This window comes from Anabas testudineus, chromosome 14 (assembly GCF_900324465.2).
Source record: "Anabas testudineus chromosome 14, fAnaTes1.2, whole genome shotgun sequence".
In the NCBI taxonomy this organism is placed as follows: domain Eukaryota; kingdom Metazoa; phylum Chordata; class Actinopteri; order Anabantiformes; family Anabantidae; genus Anabas; species Anabas testudineus.
In genome coordinates, this window is record NC_046623.1 from 4,529,854 (window position 1) to 4,552,905 (window position 23,052).

The 23,052-nt window shown below is 42.7% G+C and overlaps 2 protein-coding genes across 2 annotated transcripts; both read right to left on the bottom strand.

The window, feature by feature from the left end:
* Nucleotides 1-1,600: 1,600 nt before the first annotated feature.
* On the bottom strand, nucleotides 1,601-13,429 carry ywhag1 (3-monooxygenase/tryptophan 5-monooxygenase activation protein, gamma polypeptide 1). Its single transcript, XM_026373284.1, has 2 exons — nucleotides 13,195-13,429; nucleotides 1,601-3,798 (listed from the first exon to the last, which is right to left on the bottom strand). The coding sequence occupies exons 1-2, from the start codon at nucleotides 13,279-13,281 to the stop codon at nucleotides 3,142-3,144; spliced, it is 744 nt and encodes a 247-aa protein (XP_026229069.1). The 5' UTR covers nucleotides 13,282-13,429; the 3' UTR covers nucleotides 1,601-3,141.
* A 2,853-nt stretch (nucleotides 13,430-16,282) lies between these two features.
* Nucleotides 16,283-22,607, bottom strand: LOC113170699 (scavenger receptor cysteine-rich domain-containing group B protein). The gene is made up of 11 exons (XM_026372898.1): nucleotides 22,472-22,607; nucleotides 21,792-21,824; nucleotides 20,878-20,916; nucleotides 20,074-20,376; nucleotides 19,912-19,977; nucleotides 18,776-19,090; nucleotides 18,275-18,343; nucleotides 17,925-17,993; nucleotides 17,509-17,823; nucleotides 16,698-16,781; nucleotides 16,283-16,610 (listed from the first exon to the last, which is right to left on the bottom strand). Exons 1-11 carry the CDS (start codon nucleotides 22,605-22,607, stop codon nucleotides 16,294-16,296), a joined length of 1,746 nt encoding a protein of 581 aa, XP_026228683.1. The 3' UTR covers nucleotides 16,283-16,293.
* Between the last annotated feature and the right edge of the window lie 445 nt (nucleotides 22,608-23,052).

The following is a 23,052-nucleotide window of genomic DNA, read 5'->3' on the forward strand; positions in this document are numbered from 1 at the left end:
CAGAGGGAGAAATGAAACAACAGTAACAGGTGGGGATCAGAGCAGCAACAAATGATCCTCACCTATGTGGCATGAACACAACACCATCACCTCGACTGTCTTTATTAGCTGTTCACTTTTGAACAAATCTGTCAATTGTGTTTCTTTAAAATTAATTTATTTGATGAACTAGTGGGAAAATGTTTGTGGTTGCATGAAGCCCATGAAGTGAAGTAAGAGTATGTTGAGTTCACCATCAAACTACAAAAACACAAGCAAATATTTACGTCCTAGAAGCTGGTGCCAGCGATTTGTACTTAAAAATTCCTTAATCAATAACTAAATCAATTAATTAATCAGCTTATTTTATCTTCAGACTCTCTGTCCCAGTCTCATCACGGCATAATCTCAGGCACAACCGGCCAGTCCAGTCAGGGGACTTGGATTGGCCGTTGAAAACACCTTTGATCGATGCCATATGAGAGTCATCATCGCCTTTCGGCCAATCACACTCACTAGCTGTTTCTATAGTAACCATTAATTATCCTTCTGTAAGTGAAGATGTTCACTTGACTGCTGCTGTTGATGTGTGTGTTTCAGCACCGACAGTCCTGATTTGATGGTGGTTTTATTGTGCCTGGGAAGATGTTTTTTTTTATGTTTGTTTTTTTGTATACTTACCTTTATGGACTTTTCAATATTTAACAAGGACAATTTATGTGGATGGGTTGTGGCTAACAGTGACCAAGACAGTAAAATAGCTGACACCTCCTTTTATTACTTACTACTTATTACTTCCTCAGATAATATCCATTTGTATCGACTCCATACTTCATCGTTTACATAATGTGATTTTCAACGTATTGAACATTATCACACCTGAAGAACAAACATTCGGTTATGATGCCTCCTCCATGTCCCGTCTCCGACCTTGGAAACAGATCTGTGTCACAGCCCAGTTTAAAGACCTGGACTACTTTTAGTTTCTCTTCAGCTCAGTTGTTGCAAACTTGTGTTTTATCAAAACATTTTCTTTTTCACCATGGGTCTATTGTGTACAGTAATTAACATTAAAAATATTAGACAGGCCGGTATGAATCCATCACAGGAGGACTGTGAGGATCATTATCAAAGGCTGCTGAACAGAAGAAAAAACCTACAGTGGGGACAATTTACTTTATGAGCTCATGTTGTCCTGAGGCCTCTGTCCAAAATCTCCATGTGTTGCTCTGTATTGATTTCATTATCTAGTGTATAAACCGTCTCTGGCTTGGTTTAAGAAATCAAGTAACGCCTAAATTATCAGTAACTAAGTACATTTACAGTACTCTGTACTTTATGCAACTCTGAGGTAGTGTTCTTTAGTTTTACATGTCTTTATTACTGAATAGTTCCTTCAACTCCATTCCATTTATTTAACAGTAGCAGTCGCCCTGCACTCACACAGACGTTTACAGGTACTGAGCAGTGTTTCACAGGTTAAATGTATCTATGTATTTACTGGTTTTACTGGGTGGCTGCTCAGAGAACAGCAACACCCTCCGTCTAATATCCCACAAGCCAGTGCGTCGTCCTCCGTTTCTGTCGCCCTCACCAAGAACTGCATGTCAACATGGCGATGTCCATAACAGATCAATTTATTGTTAACAATCACTGTTTTGGTATAGCGTACTTCAGCAAATGGAGTAAAGAAAACACAGAATAAAATAAGATCTAGCTAACAATCGCAATAAAAAGAAATAAATAAAAAAGAATCCGATTAAGGTCAGGTTCATATGAATACATAACATCTACAGTATAAGTTAATAAATTGAAGCTACTGTATAAATACATCACCAGCATGCACAATATTGTATTATGGAGAATATTGGAGCAGTTATCATCTTACACTGAAGAAACAGTATAATAGGCAAGTGCATTTCTTGACCAAGAAGAAACTGAAGACAAAGTAAATCCACAAACCTCAAAATCTGCTTTTAGAGCTTCCACTTAACATTGTATGTGCTCTGTCCACAAATTATACTTAGTTCACTACTTGAGTCTGTGGTTCCAGGTGCCGTTTCTGAGATCTTACAGATCGTTATGAAGATAGCAGAATTGGAGAATCTGGGGGGGTGGGACTTGCTAACTGGGTCATTTCTTTCAATTCCCATTGGTTTCAATTGGCTATCTAAGTTCGTGTGTGAATCAAATCGTTTCCTCTAAGCATCAGGAGGCGATATAAGTTGTTGTTATAGTAACGACAATACTGACGATAAGAATTAGGTGTCCAAAAACAGTTAATTTATTTAATAAAGCACATCAGCACATGAGAGGGACAAGCTGCACTAACTTTACTTTATGAATTGGTATTTTTAGTTACAGTATGACTGTGTGACTGAGCTGGACACATACCTGACACAATGCAAACAAAAACGCTTTTTTTTATTTCTCCTTTCTTTTTTTTTTTTTGTTTTTTGTTTTTCTTCAATAACAGAGAACCTGTTTCTCACTCAACGATCATAGTGTGGTGCAACTAAAAGATGCCGGGTACGTTTGAAGTTACACGATGAAGTCTGACACCCCCCCCGAAAGCCTGTCGTCCGTCTCTGTAAGCCACCCGCTACCTCACTCACTCCCTGTCCGTCTCTCTCACTACGCAAGGTCATGACATTCAAGGTTGCTCTAATTTTCTCGCTGCTCAAGCGTCAGAACTCGATTTCTGAATGCTCCTCCCCTCACCAAATACAATAAGACAGCTCAGCTTCATTTGCGCGATGAGACCAGTCTCTGCCAGTGTGAAGGTACAGCTACCCAACAGTCACACTGTGATGATTTACATACCTCTTGCTTCTAAAGTGGTATTTTGGCAAATGCTGCAGAGGCTATCAAGGAGAGGGTTCATTCTTTTGTTATTATTATTGGTATTATTTTAATCCTAGGTTATTTCTCAAACTAAAATGGTCTTCCCTCCTCCTGCTTTTTTTTTTTTTCACTTTTAATTTGTGGAAAAATAAAGAACAGCAGCCGTGTTAGTACCATCGGCTCAATTGGCCACCGATGTTCCACCGCCCCACCACCCCTCCCTATTTTTAAATTTCTAAGAATTTTTTTAAACTATTATTATTTTGTCATCATTTGTGAGCGCGCGTGTTGTTTTGGCAGAATGAGGTTTTGGACTCTTTAGTTGTTGCCCTCTCCTCCCTCGTCGTCCTGCTGGTCGCTCGTCCACAGCGTCAAGTTGTCCCGTAGCAGCTGCATGATGAGAGTGGAGTCTTTGTAGGAGTCCTCATTGAGGGTGTCCAGCTCGGCGATGGCGTCGTCGAAGGCGGTCTTGGCCAGGTGGCATGCCTGCTCCGGGGCGTTCTGGATCTCGTAGTAGAAGACGGAGTAGTTGAGAGCCAGGCCCAGGCGGATGGGGTGGGTGGGCTGCATGTGCTCCTTGCTGATCTCGTGGGCCTCGCTGTAGGACTTCTCGGAGGACTCCACCACCGAGGCTCTCTTCTCCCCCGTGGCCACCTCGGCCAGGTAGCGGTAGTAGTCGCCCTTCATCTTCAGGTAGAACACTTTGCTCTCGTGCTGCGTTTCGTTGCAATTCTTGATCAGGAAGTTGTCGAGGAGGTTGAGCACGTCCTGGCACACGGCCTCCAGCTCCTTCTCGATCTTTTCCCGGTATGCCCGCACCATCTCGATCTTCTTCTCATTGCCGTCGGCCGACGTCTTCTGCTCAATGCTGGAGATGACGCGCCAGGATGAACGCCTCGCACCCACCACATTCTTGTAGGCCACAGAGAGGAGGTTCCTCTCTTCATTGGATAGTGCTTCATTCAGCTCTGTGACCTAAAATCACAAGAATAAGAACAGTGGCTGTAAGAATTAGCAGGAGAACTTGATTTAAATGTTTTTTTATGATATAGGAAACAAATAGACAGACAATCATCTGCGCACATGTCTCACTACAGCATTAACAAGGTGTTGGACAACACAACAGAAATAGAAAGCTACAACTCTGACAAACTGTCATCGACGGCTCTGGACAAGGTCTTCAACACCCGACACAACCATCGCTGCATACAGCAAATTAACCACGCCTCCAGCCCTGTGACGTCATCCCCTGAGGTGACTCCTGATTGGCTGCACCCAGCTCTGAAAGCTCGTTTTGTTTGGTTTTGACAGGCCTGTGTCTGGCTGAAGGATTTAATCCTTTATACCCCACTGGGACTGTGCAGCAGGGGCATCTTTACAGACCCTTTCTGAGTTTGAGAGTGAGCCTGTTGTTACTTTCTTTTTCAGTAAGGATCCATGAATATACCAAAGCGAGGGGCCTCAGCTATTCACAGTGCCTGTGAGCGCTGTAACAGTCGGCATGCAGCTACATTCATTCTGAGTTCATTCTGAGGCTGAAGGGACTGTGTCAATACTTTTTACACATAGAAATAGTAAAATAAATCGTTTTATTAGTTAGTTTTAATTATATACGAAAGGAATAATGACAACATCAGTCAGATACTGATTATGTTAACTTTTTATACCCAAGACACAGAGAGAGGCCTGATCCTTACTCAGAAGTGGTGACACTGCTACTGTGAGATTTGCTTTGACCTAATCTAAAATTAAACAAAGTACTTCTCCTTTTCCAATAACAGAAGATCTGCTTCCCTGTTCCCTTCCCCTTCTGATAAACACGAGAAGAGTCTATAGCCATGGTGGCCACTCCACACAGCTGTGTTTGCCTGCATGCGCTGCACAGAGACAATGGCCACGTGCACTTTGTACCACGTCCATCAACATATGAAGCATCTTTGAAACATGGTGGAGTTTCAGGGTGGTGACACCGCTACTTGCTACACTCTGTAGAAAGCCTAACCCTGTGACCTTTGTAAGTATATCACAGCCACTGTGAGCTAACAACTGTGTCACTCTGCTTTGGTTTGAATCCAGGTGCACACATTAACCCTGTTCCAGTTGTTACTACAGTTGACAGAGAATCATGTGTTTCTATGACACATAGATAAGCCAAAATATACATCTAGCTGCAGCACTACACATGGTGATAACTGCAGACAAGCCACGGGCACCCTTTCACAATTACTGCCTTGTTACTGGAATTTTGGATTTGTGGTTGTTGATGGCTGCTGTGTCTATTTACTGAACGCATTCATGCAAAGGATGAAGCGTTTACATTTCGAGGAATCCAGCACTATCAGGTTAAGCTGTCAGCTACTGAATAAATGGAAACGATTCATTTTCCAGGATTAATCCCGTTGACTTTGGTAATCTCCACTTTCCTGTAGTGCTACGAGAAAGAGAAGTTGTCCTTACTTTTCATTGTAATGAACAATGCAGCTTCCAGGGGGGCACCAGCAGGGCACTGGACGTGTATTATATTAAGGTGTAAGGTACTAGTAGAGTAGGAAGACAGGTGCACAACAAAGATGATATCCATGGTATAAAAATCACACAGCCCAGGAGAGAGTCACCCTGGCTCCCAATAGTCACTTCTAAATCAAAACCGCAGCTCTATAACGCTCTGGGCCCCGGCCCATTAAAATGCAATTAGCACCAACAAGTATCTGACATACAGCGAGTGCAACAAGCAGAGTGGATCAACGTTAGAGCAACAGAGAGGTCAGAAAAACAAGGCCTAAACAAGCCCTCTGTAAAAACATGGCTGCCTTTGTTTCCGAAGGCTGCAGGGCGAACAGAAAGCCCTGACGGAAGCTCTGGTGCGGGGATGACAATAGAGCTCTGTCTACTCATAAAGCTCGGCAATCGTGCCCGCTCTCTCGTGACTCATCCTTACACAAGGCATTCAAACTACCAAACAACTGAGTGTTAATACAAACAAAGGCTGGGCAGGGCAATCAATAACTTCCCCTTATGACAGCTCTCTGCATGGCCATTAATATGCACAATGGAGACACGGTAAGAGCTATGGGCCTCCAAGAGTGAGAGGCTCTAAGAAGAGGCTGGGTTAGAACTCCGCCTTACATTTGCACTTAATAGGTTACAATTCACATAATGAAAGCTTGCCATGACCCCACAGAGCCCCAGTTTTCTTGCTGCTCCATGTGTTGTCTGTTCCTTGCTCCCCAGTCTATCTTAACCTGATGTGACAACCCCCCTCCTGACCCTCATTCAAGCAGGGGAGCACAGAGGCGCCGTGGACTACTTGATGCCACTGACGGTGCAAGTAGGGCTAGCTGGTTTTGCCAAAGAGAGCCTGGTACTGCACGAGGAGGAACGCGAAGCAGTGTTATCAATGTGTTTTAGTGACAGTAGTGGTGATAACGCTTCAAGTGGCTCTTTGTTGCTATGCTACCACAGACAGTGGCTTCAGAAAATAGTCAAACCTCTTCACTTTTTGCCCACTTTGCTATGTTAATGATTCATTTTGAAATGGATAAAGCTACCATTGTTGCTCATCCATCTACACACAATAACTCGTAATACCAAAGTGAAAATATATTATTGTTATTTTTGTTAAAAATCAAAAATTGAAATCTTTTCATTTACAGGTAGGATGCACCTGTTCAAAATGAGCTCACAAAAAGGTCTTTGTGAGGAAGGTGACCGAACCCCCTACAGTCACTGGAACAGAGCATCAGAAGCCGTGGCTGAACACGCCAGCAACACCCAACAAAACTGCCTAAAATGGTAAGTTCATCCATTTCAGATTAAACCAACAACACAATAAATTGTGCAAATAGTAACTTTTTTTTTTTATTTAAGCCACTGTACGACAGTATATGTGATATCCAAAAATAACACACGTCACTGAAAAGGAATGAGAAAGATGTGTAGACTTAATTAGGTTATTAGACTGGTGTGGACAGAGGCAAACTCAGAGACGAAGAGAGTGGAGCAGGCAACACACAATGTTAAACAAACATAGGGTGAGGACATGTACATGTGTCAAATATAAGTAAGTAAGTAACAGACTGCTGAAAAATGTTGTGGGTGTACACTACCAGATAGATGTGCTCAAAGTCCGAAGTGTCAGCCTCAGAGGTCAAAGGTGGATAATGACAACTTCACCCATTCATTTACATTCTAATATAGACAAAGGACAGGATAGGAGAATACTGTATTTCAGTGCTACTTGTTTGTAATAATGGTTAACAGCTACACATTGCTATTTTATTATGGTGCTCTAGAAACACGAGATAATGTTGGACGAGCGTGGTTCAGGAGGTAGAATGGGTCATGTATTAACTGCAGGGTGATGATGGGTCGATACCAAGCTTGTCCTGTTCATGTTGAAGTGCCACTGGCTAATAAAAAATTTTTTTTAAAGAAATCACTGCTACACCTTCACATTTGAGAGTCACTGAGTCTAATCTCCTATTGACTAATAGTATTACTAACAATGACAGTGCTGAAATACAGAATTAGTAACAGCATTACTAATACTTGTTCACAGGCTGACATTAGTTCAGGGACGGTCCATCTTACAGTAACCCAGACCTTCATTCCTCTCTTCGTTTTCCAGGTCTTTAATAACCCTGTAAACTCATTTAGATACATGAAATCCCCAACAAAGAACCCTTATTATAGTGCCAGAGCAATAAAACTACTTGAAATGTGGTATCAAGTGACATTTCACTCCATGACAAAAACAAACATGACAACACAAGAACCTGGCCAAAATAAAAACAGGGAAGTGCAGTACAAAAGACGGAGTCAGACCACATCCAATTCCTTGCTTGTCTTGTGCAAACTTGGCCAATAAAGCTGATTCTGATTCTGATTCTGATTCTATTACTGAAGCTGGAAGTTGGAAAGGGTGCACAGATAAATATTTAGTAAAGCTTATGATGGTAGGATAGACCCTGCTGACCATGCCAGTACGCAGAAAGCAAAAACTTCTGATCTTAGGAGTTGTTGTTCAGACCAAAAAACTGCCCTAAATTTAAATGTAATGTTGCTTCAGGTACTGGTGAGTCAATAAATTACTAACTAGAAAGTACTGACTACTTCTAACATCTGCTTGTTTTAAAAAAGGCACCCTGAGTAATGACTAACTGATGAGCTAGTCTATGATATCACTGTGCCTCATGTGTTAGGTTAGGGTTGAGTGTTTGTGAGAGAAAAACTTCTTCTGTAATTTGGTATCAATAAATGTAGAGTTTTTTTGCAAAAGACAACACAAAGTCTGGAGTATCCTGCCAGCAGACACCAGAGGTCAGTTTTTACACGCCATAGTGTGAAAAGGATTTTAGTACCTCAAAAGTAGCCACATACATATTTTCTCCCTACTTATCCTTTGCTGCAAATGAAAGCAAGACGCCTTAGATGTTGTGAAATGAACCTGATAATAGTGTGTAGGTGACTATGGTGGGTGTTTTTTGTAGTGCCTTTGTGACTCACCACTGACTCGAGACTCATTTCAGGACATGCTGAAGTGGCCAGAGATGACATTGGTGGCACTCATAATTGGATTGAGCTTCACGAGTAAGTTCATACTTTAGAAATAAAGAAACAGATGTGGGAAGCTTCATATGCCTCCTGGACAAAAACTGCAAGACGAGGATGAACTAGAAAACAATAAATTAAGACGTGGGGGCTATAACCCAATTTCCTAGTTTAGTGCACTGATTGTATCTAGGTGTCAAATTAAAACGTCTCGCTCTTCCATTCATGTCATTGGCACATTTTGAGACTTTACATCACTTGATCTTTCAGATATATCTCCCATAAGATTCACCCTCCCACTCCCGCCCACTCCTGTGGAGATTTTGATCACTCCAGCATGCAACTACATTTTCTATTAAAACATACACTGCCTGCCCAAAAAGAAATAAATAAAAAAATAAATCACACACTAATATTTTTACCTTAATTACTGCACGCATTCACCATGGTATCACTTCAATAAGATTCTCAGTGGGGTTAAGGTCTGGACTCTGTTTTAGCCAATCCTTGTGTAAAAATGATGTGTCATGCTCCCTGAACCTCTTTAACAATTTGAGCCTGATGAATCCTGGTATTGTCATCTTAGAATATGCCCGTGACAAAATAACTCAATTGATGGAACAACCTGGTCCTTTAGTATATTCAGGTAGTCAGCTGACCTCATCCTTTGGGCACATAACTTTGCTGAACCTAGACCTGACCAACTGCAGCAACCCAGATCATAGCACTGCCCCCACAGGCTTGTACAGTAGGCATGATGGGTGAATCATTTTACCTGCCTCTCTTCTCTTCCTGATGCAGCCATCACTCTGAAACAGGGTAAATCTGGACTCATAAGTTAGGGTTAAAGAATTTGTTGACAGCTGAAACATAATCATCCATGCAGTATTTATCCAATGGGAGGCTCTAACCTATTTGCTTAGTTAAATCAAGGTGGTGACTTTTATTTGGACGGGTACTGTATGTCCGGCAGTAAAATACAACACAGGTAGTCCAAGGATTTTGATTTAAGCAATGAGAATTTCAAATGGCTAAAAATATTATGGATCAAGTCCCTGTTTCCTCTATTAACTTATGTTGTTTCCCATAGCAACAGACAAATCAGATGGTGAAGTGTCAGACTTCAGAGTAGCAGTGATGGCGTTTTTCTTTACACATCAGATTGGATCAAGAACACATTGTCTTCATGTTTGGACAGTTAAAGACATCAACATGGATATTTTCTTTAGGTCTGTCATATGTTACATATCTGCATTCATTCTGCAATGAATGATACAACCACTCAATCCCACCCACAACGTATTCTGCACCCACAGCGTTTATGGTGGGTCACTTGGGACCTCAAGAACCACTAACTATTGATACAGATAGTATGTGTGTGAATATACACGTGCTAAAATGTCAATTTAGATAACAGGCTGATAATTAGCTGCACTGTTATTATGATACTGTATATATAAAACACACACACACTGCATGGAGCAGCTGCAGAACAATGCATCTGTTAATGCACTCAACCGAATAACATCGGAAAATAATGTGTGAAGGAAGCACCCGCTCTCCAACTGTATGTATGTGTCAGAGAGTCCTGCTCACATCACATGGGAAGAATGGTAGAGGTGGAAAGATTCCCATGTTCATGGCATTCAAGTGTTCTTACCTTACCTTTGATAATACAGATGGTTGTGTGACTGCAGAGTTGTATGAGTGAGGATTAAAGATACTATTTAATTACAACATATTACTGCAGTCATTAACTTTTTGACTGACATGCATTAAGGATTAAGGTGAATATGAGTAGTGGGTATGATTGATTATTATTCCCTATTATGGGTTATCTGCTTTGGTTACACTTTAAACTACTGATCAAGACATAAACTGTCCCTTGGCTGCTGTTGCTATGGGATTTTCGATACCAGCTGCTGGGGATGCTTCTCTCAAAACCCACATCCACAACTGCTGTTTATGACCTAGTTAATTTAACAGCTAATGAGAAAGACAGAGGGAGACAGTGAGAAAATGAACTGAATTTACCATTTATTATACAGGTACTTTACATAATCGAATTTGATGTAAAATGTAACTCTGTGGTTTTGCAGGCGTTTGTATGGAACCAAAGTGACAAACTGAAGTCTACATGAACACTGATGCTCAGGGATCACTGTTAATTACTGCACTGTTTAATTAATGCTATAAAAAATAACTAAATTCCTCAAACTAAGAAACACTAAGTGCTGACATTAACCACATTTTAGATATTTGAGTAAGTTTTAGTCTAAGAAACGTTTACTCAACAATTACAAAGCACAGTTTAATGATTTTTTTTATTTCCTAACTCTTGGTTCAAACCTCCAACAGAAGCATACTGTAAATGTAAGGTCCACCCACACAACTGCATTTCATGTTAGCTGCAGCTGGGTCTGCCTTACGGATCAGTTCCTGATCACTCATAGCTGCTCCCGAAAGGCAGAAAGAGGACAAACAGAATCTAAGGCTGCTCCCAAATCAGTGATGTCACACATACAGTAGTTCCTAAATATGATGTGAGAGACCTGTTATTATTTTTCTGACGCCACCAACAGTAAAAATCTGTCACAATCTGTCATGTGAAGCTTTTTAAGGCTCCCGTTAGTGAAAAGACTATCTCAGTTAATAGGAATAACTTCTATGTTCTTCAATAAGTCTGATTCCCTTTAGCACTGACTCCTCTATATTTAATGGGAAGACATTGTGTTCTGATATCTGCTTTACAAAGTTATTTTCTGAAGGTTGTAGCGGGAACACAGCACTAACAGCAGCCCATCAACATGTTCACTGGTCCCTGGCTCTGAAGCGTTACCGTCCTCCAGAGGATGGGTGCAGCATCTTGTTCTATGATCTTGGTTATTTGGTCCCGTTGCCACCGGGGTGGTTACCATGTCTGCAGTGGCAAGGGATTCCCCTCAAATGATGGGCGAGGCAGCAGACACACCCGGCTGCCCAGTGCTGCAGAGAGAGAGTGGCTGGGTGAGGGGCAGCACTCCCTCTGACTCGGCAGAAATGAGAAGGGGTGGAGCCGGGCCCCCCTTTGGCATTACCACTCCAGCCTGGTCCTGGAGAGCAGCACACACTATGGCCTTTAAACACGCTGACAGCTTACTTGTTGACTCTTGCAGCTGATGCTGATGCAGAAAAAAGTTTGCTTTCTCTACTGTTAAACACTAATAACCAGTAATAATAAACTAATAACCTATACAGCATGGAGCAGACTTCTGCTGCCAGGGCTGGACTTGTTAACAAAGCAAACATATGACTTTTAAAGAAATGTACAAGAAAATATGATATTAAATACAAGTAGATGCTAGATGTTACTCAGAATCCATACATGATCACTTAGAAGACACCAGTGGCAACTCCAGACACAATATGAGCCTCCACAGGGATATTATGGCTAATTGTGGAAATAAAAGGGCAGTGGGCCTACATCACACCATTCTTTGACCACTCCTGCTACTTTGCCCATTCCTCTGTGATCTTATTGTCCAGATAGTGATCATCCAGTGAGATGCAGCCTTTGTGAAGCTGTGATAAAACGCTGCCTATGAAATGGTGCACTACGGGTGGGCCTGTGCTGCATCTTGGCAGATGCTGCGGCACGCCTCTGTGTGGGAACCTGCTGTAAGAGGTCGAGGACGCAGGGATGCGGCTGCTACACAGCATCGATTATTACAGTCAATCCGTCAGGAAACAAGTTTGTAGACCAAAAAAAAAAAAAAAAAAAAAAAAGAAGAAGACGAAGCAGCAAGCAGTTGGTGCAATGTGACATCCACAGAGCATTCTGGAAAGCTGTCCGTCCACCAACACCCACGTCGGAAAGGTGAACGCTTCGGATTTTTGTGCGCCGCTTCTGCGCAAATCGATTGCATCAACCTTCAGCCAGCATCAGCGTCTTTCCAATGCGCCAAATGTGCAGCAAACGACACGGGACGAGTGCCCGAGCCGTTTCTGCACACCGGCCTAAAGAAAAGCGGCGTTTCACTCGAAGCCGACGTCTGGTCGTGTCGTGCTCGGCACCATGCAAACCGACACACGACCACCACACTACGATGTCACTCTCATCGCCGCGGTGCCACCGAGCTCGCCCTCTGCTCCGCCACTATGCGCATCTTTCGTCGTGATCCATGTGACAGTCGGCTCGTTGCGAAGCCCACATTTGATCCACACGGCCGATGGGATCGTGTCCTATCGCTATTTACGCGCTGCATCTCTTGGCTCGCGTAGCAGCCGGGGAGCCTGGTCTATCATAAAGGATCCTGGTGAAAGGCACCGCCCCAAGATCAAACAGTCCGCATATGAGACAGGCACCATCCACCGCAGCACACCGCCAACCACACCGTGTCCGTTTGTGCTTGAGCTCGTTTTTATCACCAGGATCTGACTAATGGGGCTGAAATGTCCAGAAACGGCTCAAACGGGACCACACGGGCTCTACGGGCCTCGCAGTCCGTCCTCCGAGAGGAGATGCTGCCCAAACCGTACTACGGCAGTGCGTTACCATGCTCCCCGTCGAGCCTCGGTGATAACCCATCACCTTTACTCAGATGTTTCATACACCGATTTAACGCGGCTCATCCGCTTCAGTCGAGACGGGCTCGGACACAAAAGGCACCGTGCGCCGTGTGCGCATTCCTGCCCTGATGCTACGTTAGCCACGGCGCTCACACACACACACACACACACACACACACACACACACACACACACACACACACACACACACACGCTTCCCACCAGAACAGGGTCCGAACCGGAGAAGGTCGTTAGACAGAGGAGCCCACTTACCGACTTCATGGCAGCTGCCATGTCGTCGTACCTCTCCGCCTGCTCGGCCAGCCGGGCTTTCTGCACCAGTTGCTCGCGGTCGACCATTTTAGATGCCGTGCGTGTGTCGCTGTCCTCTGCGTTTCGGAGCTAAAAGTCGGACTGGGAGTGTTTCACCACGGACTAACGGTACCGGCTCCTCTCGCTGCAGCTGCTGCCTGCTGTCTGTGCGCCTGCCGACGGGACACCCCTCCCCCTCCGACCACTCTCCCTCGGTTGTGTCACCACCCAAAAAGGCGTGTCTTCACCGGGTGATGTAAGGAGCCTGGCAGCCCGCGCCCCTACTGTCCAGCACTTCAGAGTTCAGCCTGCTTTTTTTTCTATATGTGGTGACATATGATGTGTTGGTATTTGGTGATGAATTGCTGCATCCCTGATTCCTCATGCTAATGCCAGACGAGTGCCAAACAGCCCCATGAGCCCCTTTCCATCTGACCTGGGCCTTCTGCTGCATCCTGAGTCCATGTGTTGAAGAGATGCTCTGTGTCAAAGTCTAGCTTTAAGACATGAGATCACACTTATGTTGATGATCACAGATCAAATCATCTGCGAGGCCCGTAGAGCCCGTGTGGTCCTGTTGATGATCACAGATCATCAGCTCACGCTGTCGTGCTCTGGCTTTGACCTGAGCAGATATTGCAGGGAGCAAATGATCAGGAAATCACCTGAGCACGTTGTAGCAGCACTGGATTCCTTTTAACTGTTGCCTTGTTGCTACTGTTTTGTTCCCATTTTGCTCTTTGTGTGTGTGGATGTGTGTGTAGTAATTGCCATAAGTGGGATAAATAAAGCTGTATTGTTCTGCATTGTGCAAAGGTAAGTGAGAGGGGATGAACAGGGGACCAACTCCCCTCTACCCGAGAGCCGCCTATCCAGTCATGGCTAACAATACACGCCAACGTGCACGATAGTGATCTCACACTGCATGAACTTTGCTCCCAACAATACACTGCACCTTTCATGTGGCGTGTGGAGCGTAAAATGTTCGTCCCAGGAGAGACACAGACACCGTCTTTTTGTGAAACCTCAAGAGCCTTTAGGCAGCGAACCAGCAGATGCACATTTGTGAGAGGTTAAATAACAATACGTGGGTTTTTACAGTAGCCAGTGCAGTTAATGAAACCCATTTCCTGCGTGCACGGCTGATTGGCTGAGTCACCATCAAATCCTGTGCAGATGATAAACAAAAGACACACCTCACCTATCTCCAAAGGAACAGTTCATATCTAACGTTTGGCCTAAATGCAACAGAAGAGAAAGATAACAGCCTGTTATCCCTTTTTTTTTTTTTTTTTTACATTTCTCAAAACATTTTAAGGTTTTGCTTTACAATAATACAGTTTTACACTCTAATATAATTCATGAAGTGTTTATACATTCACCTCAGCAAGTATAGCAGTAAGTACTACGTCCTGATCTTTGTGCTGATTGAAGTGATTGTTTGGAATAAGCTCGTAATGCTGATGTGCTGAGTCATTTTGCCATGAGTCACCAAACACGCCCTGTTCCACAGGCCATTCTCTTTCCCTGTCTCTGGAGGCACCGGGTGTTTATGACATTGATCAATCAGTTGCTACTCCTGAGCCTAACAGTCTCTAGAAAGCCTTTCCAGCTGGTTTTGCTGTTTGCCACACTCGTGCATATGTCTGCAATGTGTTTCTCATGCTATTCATCTGTAAATGTATATCACTCCATCTTCATTCTGATTGTAACACATCCTAATTCCTGCTCAAGTAAGAGATTATTGACTTAGTTAAATATAATTGTTATAAATATAATTGTGTTAGCTGCAAATGCTGAATGACTGATGGAAGGAAAGAAGCCATCTAGAAAAGTAACAAAGAATAAAACCTGATCTTGGCAGTTTCTTTAGCAGCTGTCAGTTAATCTCATCTTTGTTCATGTGTAACTCATTGTCATTATTACTGCAATCATTTCTTTGACTATTGAGATATGCATGTCTATGTAACAATTATGGCTGTAAACACGACTCTAACGTGAACCTTTGAAAGAACAGGTTCTCCTCATAAAATAAAAGTTGAATTCCTCACAAATAAAACATTTTCATTACTCCCTGGTGTTGTGCTGCAAGACTTGGTTACATCAATTTACACCAATACTGCTCTGTAAGTTACATTACTGGGTCAGCTTGCTTATTTTATTCTCTGCTTTTCAACTTATTTGCATTTACTATTATTCTGTATTCATTTTGTGGCTGCAGTGGCCTCTGTTAGAGTCATTTAATTTGACAACCGAAATCTAATGATATGCAACTTAAACTAGTGTTAGCATGAGATCTGAAGATAAGAGCATACAGTGTATCCGCTAAAAAGATAAAAAAAAACAGGCCAAGTCTAAATCGCAGTCTTCCACATTTGCTTGTGTTTGTGCAAGAATAAAAATATAACAATATGACGCACACATTTGGTACAAATGCCAAAACTGATTTAAATATTGTTTTACACTAAAAATGTATACTGAAAAATAATAACTTTTATTTTGTCACATGTAAATGATTACAAGTTACATTTATTTATATGATGGCTTACAGAACACAAGTAACACGTGATTTATTTGGTGATGTTGAGATACAGTATATTCACAAGATAAAAAACATTAATTTATGAATGGTTCTGCGTTTTTCCATTCATTTCTGTCCCTTTATATTTCTGTTTGTTGTATTATATATATGTGTGCATTGTGGTGCTGATATCCTCCCTTGTTCCTTGTAGAAAAATGTCTCATTTTATCCACATAATGAACCATCAGATGATTTGCTCCAGTATATTCCTTACTTCATCATCAAAGTATACATACACTGTGAATATTTAACATTTTGGGGCTTTGTATAGTTTTGAAAAACTGTGTACATTGTATCTTTTAATATAATATTTATTTATAAAGTGCATAATAGGCTTAGATAATAATAGTATATCATTATATAGTGTCATATTAATAATTTGGTATGTTGTTGGCGGTGGGGTATTCCTTCAGCAAACCTGTTATTTACATGATGTTTACAAGTCCCATGGGGGAGACGGGAGTGTGGGATTACTGAAATCACAACAGTGAGCAGGTGATGCCAGCATCTTCAGAGTGGTCACAGTTATGCACGTTCCAGGATATATGGGAGCACAGCTTCAGGGAGGTTTCTGCCCCGCTGCACTTCAGATTGTCCAGTAGGATTGTTCCTGTCCCAGGCCCAAAGAAAGCCTGTCCCCGAGCTGCTGTGGCCTCTCCACAGCCCAACTGGCGACACACGACCTTGGCGTCGGGGAGGTCCCAGGCATCATCACACACTGTGCCCCACTCAGAATTTAAGTATATCTCCACCCGACCCTCACATCGGTGCTGGCCGCCCACCACTCTCACCGCGCCTTTAAAAAACACAAAGAATAGTCTCATGAATTCAGTCTGAATTGTTGAGACTCAGTATAAAGGGAATCAGGCTCAATTAGACTTACCATCAATGGGCGGTGGCGTGGTTGTGGTGGGTTGGGCTTCTGTTACCTTAAAGTCACGTCCCATTGCAAGGTAGAAGTCAAAAGCTGGGGAAAGGAGAAGGAAGCAGAAGAAATAGTAATTATTCTGTCTCCTGGGCATTCTCAGGAAATATGATGTCACAAAAGCATTAGCAGGGCTCACTCTACTGATCAATATTGGAAGATTGCTGCTTGGTTGCTACTGCCTCTGTATTAGTGTCATGATAAGACACTAATACAGAGGCACAAATGACAGAGACAGATGTTGAGCAATTTCAACTTGTTTTCAAAAAGCAATGCTTCTACAGTAGTCTTTATAATCCTCTGTTGCTGAAGGGATAATTACTCAAACACATTTATCAAAACTGTTGTATTTAGAAAACAGATGTACTGTGTACTCATGTTTTCATAGCAACCTGGAACCAAGATTTTTTCTAAGTACAGGGGAGTCTCTATGTGCTTTTGATTTAGCCGCAAAGAAGTGAAAATGTGCCTGTGGGCATGCAGTGATGTTGATGCTCCTTGTATTTTTTATGCTTTCTGGGCCGTCTCCTCCTCAGAGTACTACAATCATACCCTACAACCAGACAGCTCAGCAGGGCAGACATAGATGAGTGGACAAATAGGAAGTATGAGCTTTAAGAGACGTGAATGGATCAAGATACAGTTATGTGTGTTTCTAGATACAGGCATTGCCTGTGTTCAGTATTGCACATGTCCATGTTATAAATAGAAGCCTACTTGAGCCTGCCTTGACCCCAGATAATGTTATGGATGTCCAGTCAAGCCTTACGTGCACAGATAACTCCAGCATCCTCATGATGGCCACAGTTGTGCTGACCCCAGCCCAGGTTGAAGCACTGGGACAGTGCCTCTTCATTGCCGTTACATGCTACATTGTCCAGCAGGATGGGACCAGTACCATAGCCAAAGTAGGCCAGGGTCTTAGCCGCAATAGCCGGGCCACAGCCAAGCTGCCTACACACCACTTCGGCGTTGGTTATGTCCCAGTCATCATCACACACTGTCCCCCAAACGTTTTTGTAGAGGACCTCAACACGACCCTGGCAGCTGCTGTTGCCGTTCACCACACGGATGGCTGCCTTGGCTGCACAAGAATAAACACACAGGTAAATCACTGCAAGTCATTTTTCTAGTGAAATCTAAATGACTGATAATTGCATTAGGGGCTTCGTTCGATGTTGTTACCTTTTGCCTGTGTAGTTGTGGAAACAGTTGTTGTTGTCTGTGACTTAGTGACAAAAACCTTTTCTGTGACTGGAGGAAACACAGTGCATGACAAAATTACTCACTGGCTCAGTACAGCACATTGCCTGTTTGTAATGATATTGATGAGGTAAGTGTGTTGCACACTTTCACCAGCATGCTTTGTGGCACTGTGGTACAGGCCAATGTACAAAAGGGAGATATGGCTCTCCCTGTTGGTCACTTGACAAAAGTGCAAACTTTATTTCTACTATGTGTGGAAAGAATTCCAGCAACACAGATGGGAAATACTGACGTAATGGAGTAATTATCAGAGTGTGATCATTGGATACCTGTAGTGTCGAGTGTTCCCCAGAGTGATTTCTGGTTTTGCGTTGCCACAGGAGGCACAGTAGTGGATCCTGCAGTCGGTAGAAATGGGAACAAATTCATTTTTATTCATATCAGTTCAACTTGTACTAATACTTCTACTGCTTGTTGCCAACACAGATACTACTTCTTTAGTTTATACACCCTAACATTACTAAGTGACTTCTTACCTTCTTAAATATGGTCAAGTTAAATATTTCCAAGTGTTCCCTTTCCACTATTTCTACTTGAATTTTCTATTGTCATCTTTTGTGCACCATTTGTTAAAGTTACCTCATTAAATATCTACTTGCTATAATTAGCATTCAGCAGCTCTCTGTAAATAAATAAATCCTGTCAGAGCAGTTCTGCAATATCTTGTAGGTACTTCAGATTTGTGGTTTCCTTTAAATAATTATAATAATTGCTGCCTCACACTTGTATTATTTTTGTTACTGTACAGTTAATGCCGGACAGCAGCGTACCAGTGCAGGTGACTCCAGCATCTTCATGATGGCCGCAGTTGTGCTTGTCCCAGCCCAGGCTTTTACATGATGCCAGCTCAGTCTCAGTGCCATAGCAGTTGACATTGTCCAGGTGAATGGGGCCAGTACCATAGCCAAAGTAGGCGTTGGTGTGTGCATAGACAGCAATACCACAGCCCGTCTGTTGGCAAACAACCCGGGCATTGTTGAGGAACCAATCATCATCACACACTGTCCCCCACTTTCCCTGGTAGTAGATCTCTACTCTGCCCTGGCAGGCAGTGTGTCCATTCACCAATCGGATGGTGCCATCTCCTAAACGAGAAGGGAGGAGAAATTTAAAAGGACTAATGTCAAATATTTCTCTACATCATATATTTAGACTACAGAGGGTCGATATGAGGGAAGAAACCATTGCACCTCTGACAGAGGCAACAGATGTTCTCATGTGTCCATCACATATAGGACATAAAGCCATTACTGGGTTTAATGGGTCAATAGGTTCTCACTCATCATACTGAAGAATGAGCTAGCTAGATCATTTGCTAACAAGTAGTAAAAAAGTCTGACTGTGTGTATCCTGCATTTTGATTCCACGCAATGACAAAATAAGCTACTTAACATTGTTCATTATTTAATAGAACCTGCCCTTGCAAAACCTCCCCTTTTGTAGTAACATCTGTCACACCACCTGTGTGTGTGTGTGTGTGTGTGTGTGTGTGTGTGTGTGTGTGTGTGTGTGTGTGTGTGTGTGCATAAAAAAACAGAAATGCTGAACTGAACTTTAATTAATTACTCAGCATATTTTCATTTCATCAGAACTTTTTTTTATTTGTTCTAATATACAAGCACGTGATACTGGATCAAACGCTTATACCCACAATAATAGATTTGTTTGACCTCTTGAGGGAAATGTAAACATATACTGTTGTTTCACTGGCTCACTGGTTAAATACATCCTGCTTACATAAGAACTCATTGTCACACAGTTCCTAGTTTATGATTCACAATGACTGTATCTATTTCTGGATTTTGGCTATTTGCTTTTATGCTTTTTTTATAGGCACATTCATCCCTCTGTCATCTCAAGCTGGCAGAAGACCAGTCTCATTTAGATAAAAGCAGGGGGCACTTACGTAAACTGGAGTTCCTGGGTGGTGTAGTGAGACTCTCAAAACCTTTTGACCCCACCACTGCTGGTTCTAGCAGCAAAATGAAAAGGGAGCAGAAATTGAAATGAAAAAGAAACAGGAAGTCACCACTACGTCAGCTAAGTTCAAGGTGTATAGAGGCCTTACCTCTGCAGGTAACTCCCACATCCTCATAGTGGTAACAGTTGTGGACACCCCACGGCAGACTTCTGCACTGGCTGAGGTTTGTTTCATTACCTCTGCAGTCCACATTATCCAACTTTATGGGCCCTGTGCCCTGTCCAAACTGGGAGCTGGTGCCTACTGCCACAGCCACGCCACAGCTCAGTTGCCTGCACACCACGTTGGCATCCACCATGTCCCATTCGTCGTCACACACTGTGCCCCATGAGTCGTTGTAGCGCACCTCCACTCTTCCCTCGCACCTGTTACGTCCATTTACCAGTTGTACTTAAGACAGACAAGTAAACAGTTTCTATCAGGGCTTACTCGTGTACACGTGGGTGCTAAAATACAAGCAAATTCTCTGTCCTTCAGTGAGGTGAAGAGGTTCATGTTTTCATGATTTAGCCATCGCTCTGAAAAACCCTCATAAAAGCTCTACTGTCTGGGGACAATTTAACAACATGGTTGTCTTTTGACTGGCATGCCCCGAATGTAATGATGGTTAATAGCAAGACGAAATCTTACTGGAAATAGTCTAATCCTACCAAGTTAAGGCCCACAATAACCCACCTGACTGTGAGTGCAGTGGATGCAGGAGGGTGGGAGGATATGTGGCAAATAAGTGAGGATTAGGGAAATGCGACCTTTTTTAAAATCCCCAAGAGCTGATCTTGCTTCAGCACTCTCTTTCCCTGACACTCAGCCAACCACTGATGTGGATGCATACATGTTTCTAACTGGGCATCATTGTGTGGGCATGGATAGATTATTGTATTTAATGCCTACCTTCATATTGTGTCTTCGTTGGGGTTTGCACGCCATTGGCTGATACAGGAGGCAGGAGGAGACATGGGGGGGGAGAGACAGAGTATGGTCAAATTATTTGTTGAAAGGAGGCTCTTGGCCTTCCATAGTTACTGTACTCTATATCTACTATATCTATTTTCCTGTAACACTAGACACACAGTGAAACCACAACAGGAGGCCTGTTGAGAGCATGTACAGCATCAGCTACGACAGAAACATGTTAGTCTGGTCCTTTAATTAGTCTCTTTAGCTATTTAGGGAAAGCCAACAATCATCCAATGGATTGACATTCATGGTAGCATAACGCAAACTAAACATGACAATCCCCTGGCTTTTCTTGTAATTGAGAGCTTTAGTTTGCGACTAAACACCTAAAAAACGAATGACATCCTCATCAGCTCCAGCTGTATTGTGTAGAGTGTGCTTATTGACAATTAGCATGCTACAGTATTTCACGAGATGATTCCTAGTCGTACTACTGTGGATGAAGATTTTATTTTTAATCAGAGCAACTGATAGTTTTACTGTCTGCAGAACATAGAAGATCAATGTTAATTTGGACTATTGACCCATGCTTGATACATTTCTGAAGAGAGAATGATTGTTGCGTACATGGAATATGATTCTAGATATGTAAGGAGGGCATACTGGGTCCTGAAGACAAATTTCTCAGGTTTCAATAACTCACAAAGACACAAGGGGGGTTTTTTTCACCCATCTCAACCAATGTGGGTCAATTCACAGGCTTCTCTTAACAGTCTATGCTACTGTATTTAACATCAGCACATACAAATACCTATTTCAGCTTCAGGGGCCGGTAACACACCCGTGTCACGTGCAGTTTACACTGTGATTTCTGTAAATGTGATTCACTCAGACTAAATATTACTTACTGGGTAGAGTCCTTCTGTTTATTTTGATGTCTCCTGAAATTAAAATACAAAACATGTCAGTGAGGCACACATTTTCATATGACTTGGCCCTTTCCAGACAAATAACGAGCTGAATGGATCCTGGCTCGCTTCAAAATAAGTGCAGAGCTTTTATTCAGTTCTCCCACTGGTAAACAGTGGGCAGACAGTAGCTGTGTACACAAAAGCTCTCATCTACAGGGAGTTCACACGCGGGTACACCTAGTTCTTAGGCATTATGAATGCCTCAAACATGTGGTTAAGAACAAACACACAGTAACAGTCAAGTTATTTGTCGCATTCTGTTTAACTTTATAGGGATGTTAACATTTTCCCATGCAGCCAATCTTTTTAAATATCTCAAATATCTCTAGTCAATAGAAAAAGTGTGAAATGTAATGGATCACAATGTAATTTAAAGGCTCATTTAACACAGTGTTTTTTAAATGCACAAATAGCACCAAAAATTGTCCTTTGGCCATTTCAAAACAATGTTACATGATGCTGTTACATATTACTGCATGTAGCATTTCTAACATACAGAACTAAATAGAGTATTCGGTAGAGAGATAGTGTTCTATATGGCAGAAGGGTATGTTGGATGTTGGATGCAATTTGAACAAACATTGCATCCGACATCCAGCACTGAATTGCACACTCACCAAATCGCAGCAGCACACTGATGGCCACCAAGATTAAAGATCCCAGTAAGGAAACCAGGAGGCAGATGACCAGGTTCCAGCACCTACACTCGCTGTCCACCACACGCTGGCCTCGCATGGCTGCCTGCCTGACCATCCGCCTGTGATACACACACAGTCACACACTGTCACTTTCCCTCACAGTGTGTAGGACACACTTCTCTACTGCGGATCAATTATTTTTGTCCTGGTCCAGAGTAGCCTAATTATAGCAGTGGATTGTTTTTTGTAATGGACCCTGGAGCTGTTTTTCATGTGCTGTATAAGGTATTGATGACAGTCTGGGAAACATCAAAAAGAGATCATTCCCACAAATGTGGCGCACATGGCCCCCAGTAGACATAGAAGGTCTGGAAGGAAGTTCTCATGGCATACAAACACTTCTTGGAGCAAACCAGGAAAAGACTATAAATGTAAAATTCCCCCCAGTTCCCCAGACATGGGCATGTGCCACCAGTTTGGCGCACCAGGAACACAGTGTCAAGTTTCATTTCTTAGCACAAAATGGCTGCCTCACATCCTGGGGGCAGGTAACGGAGGCC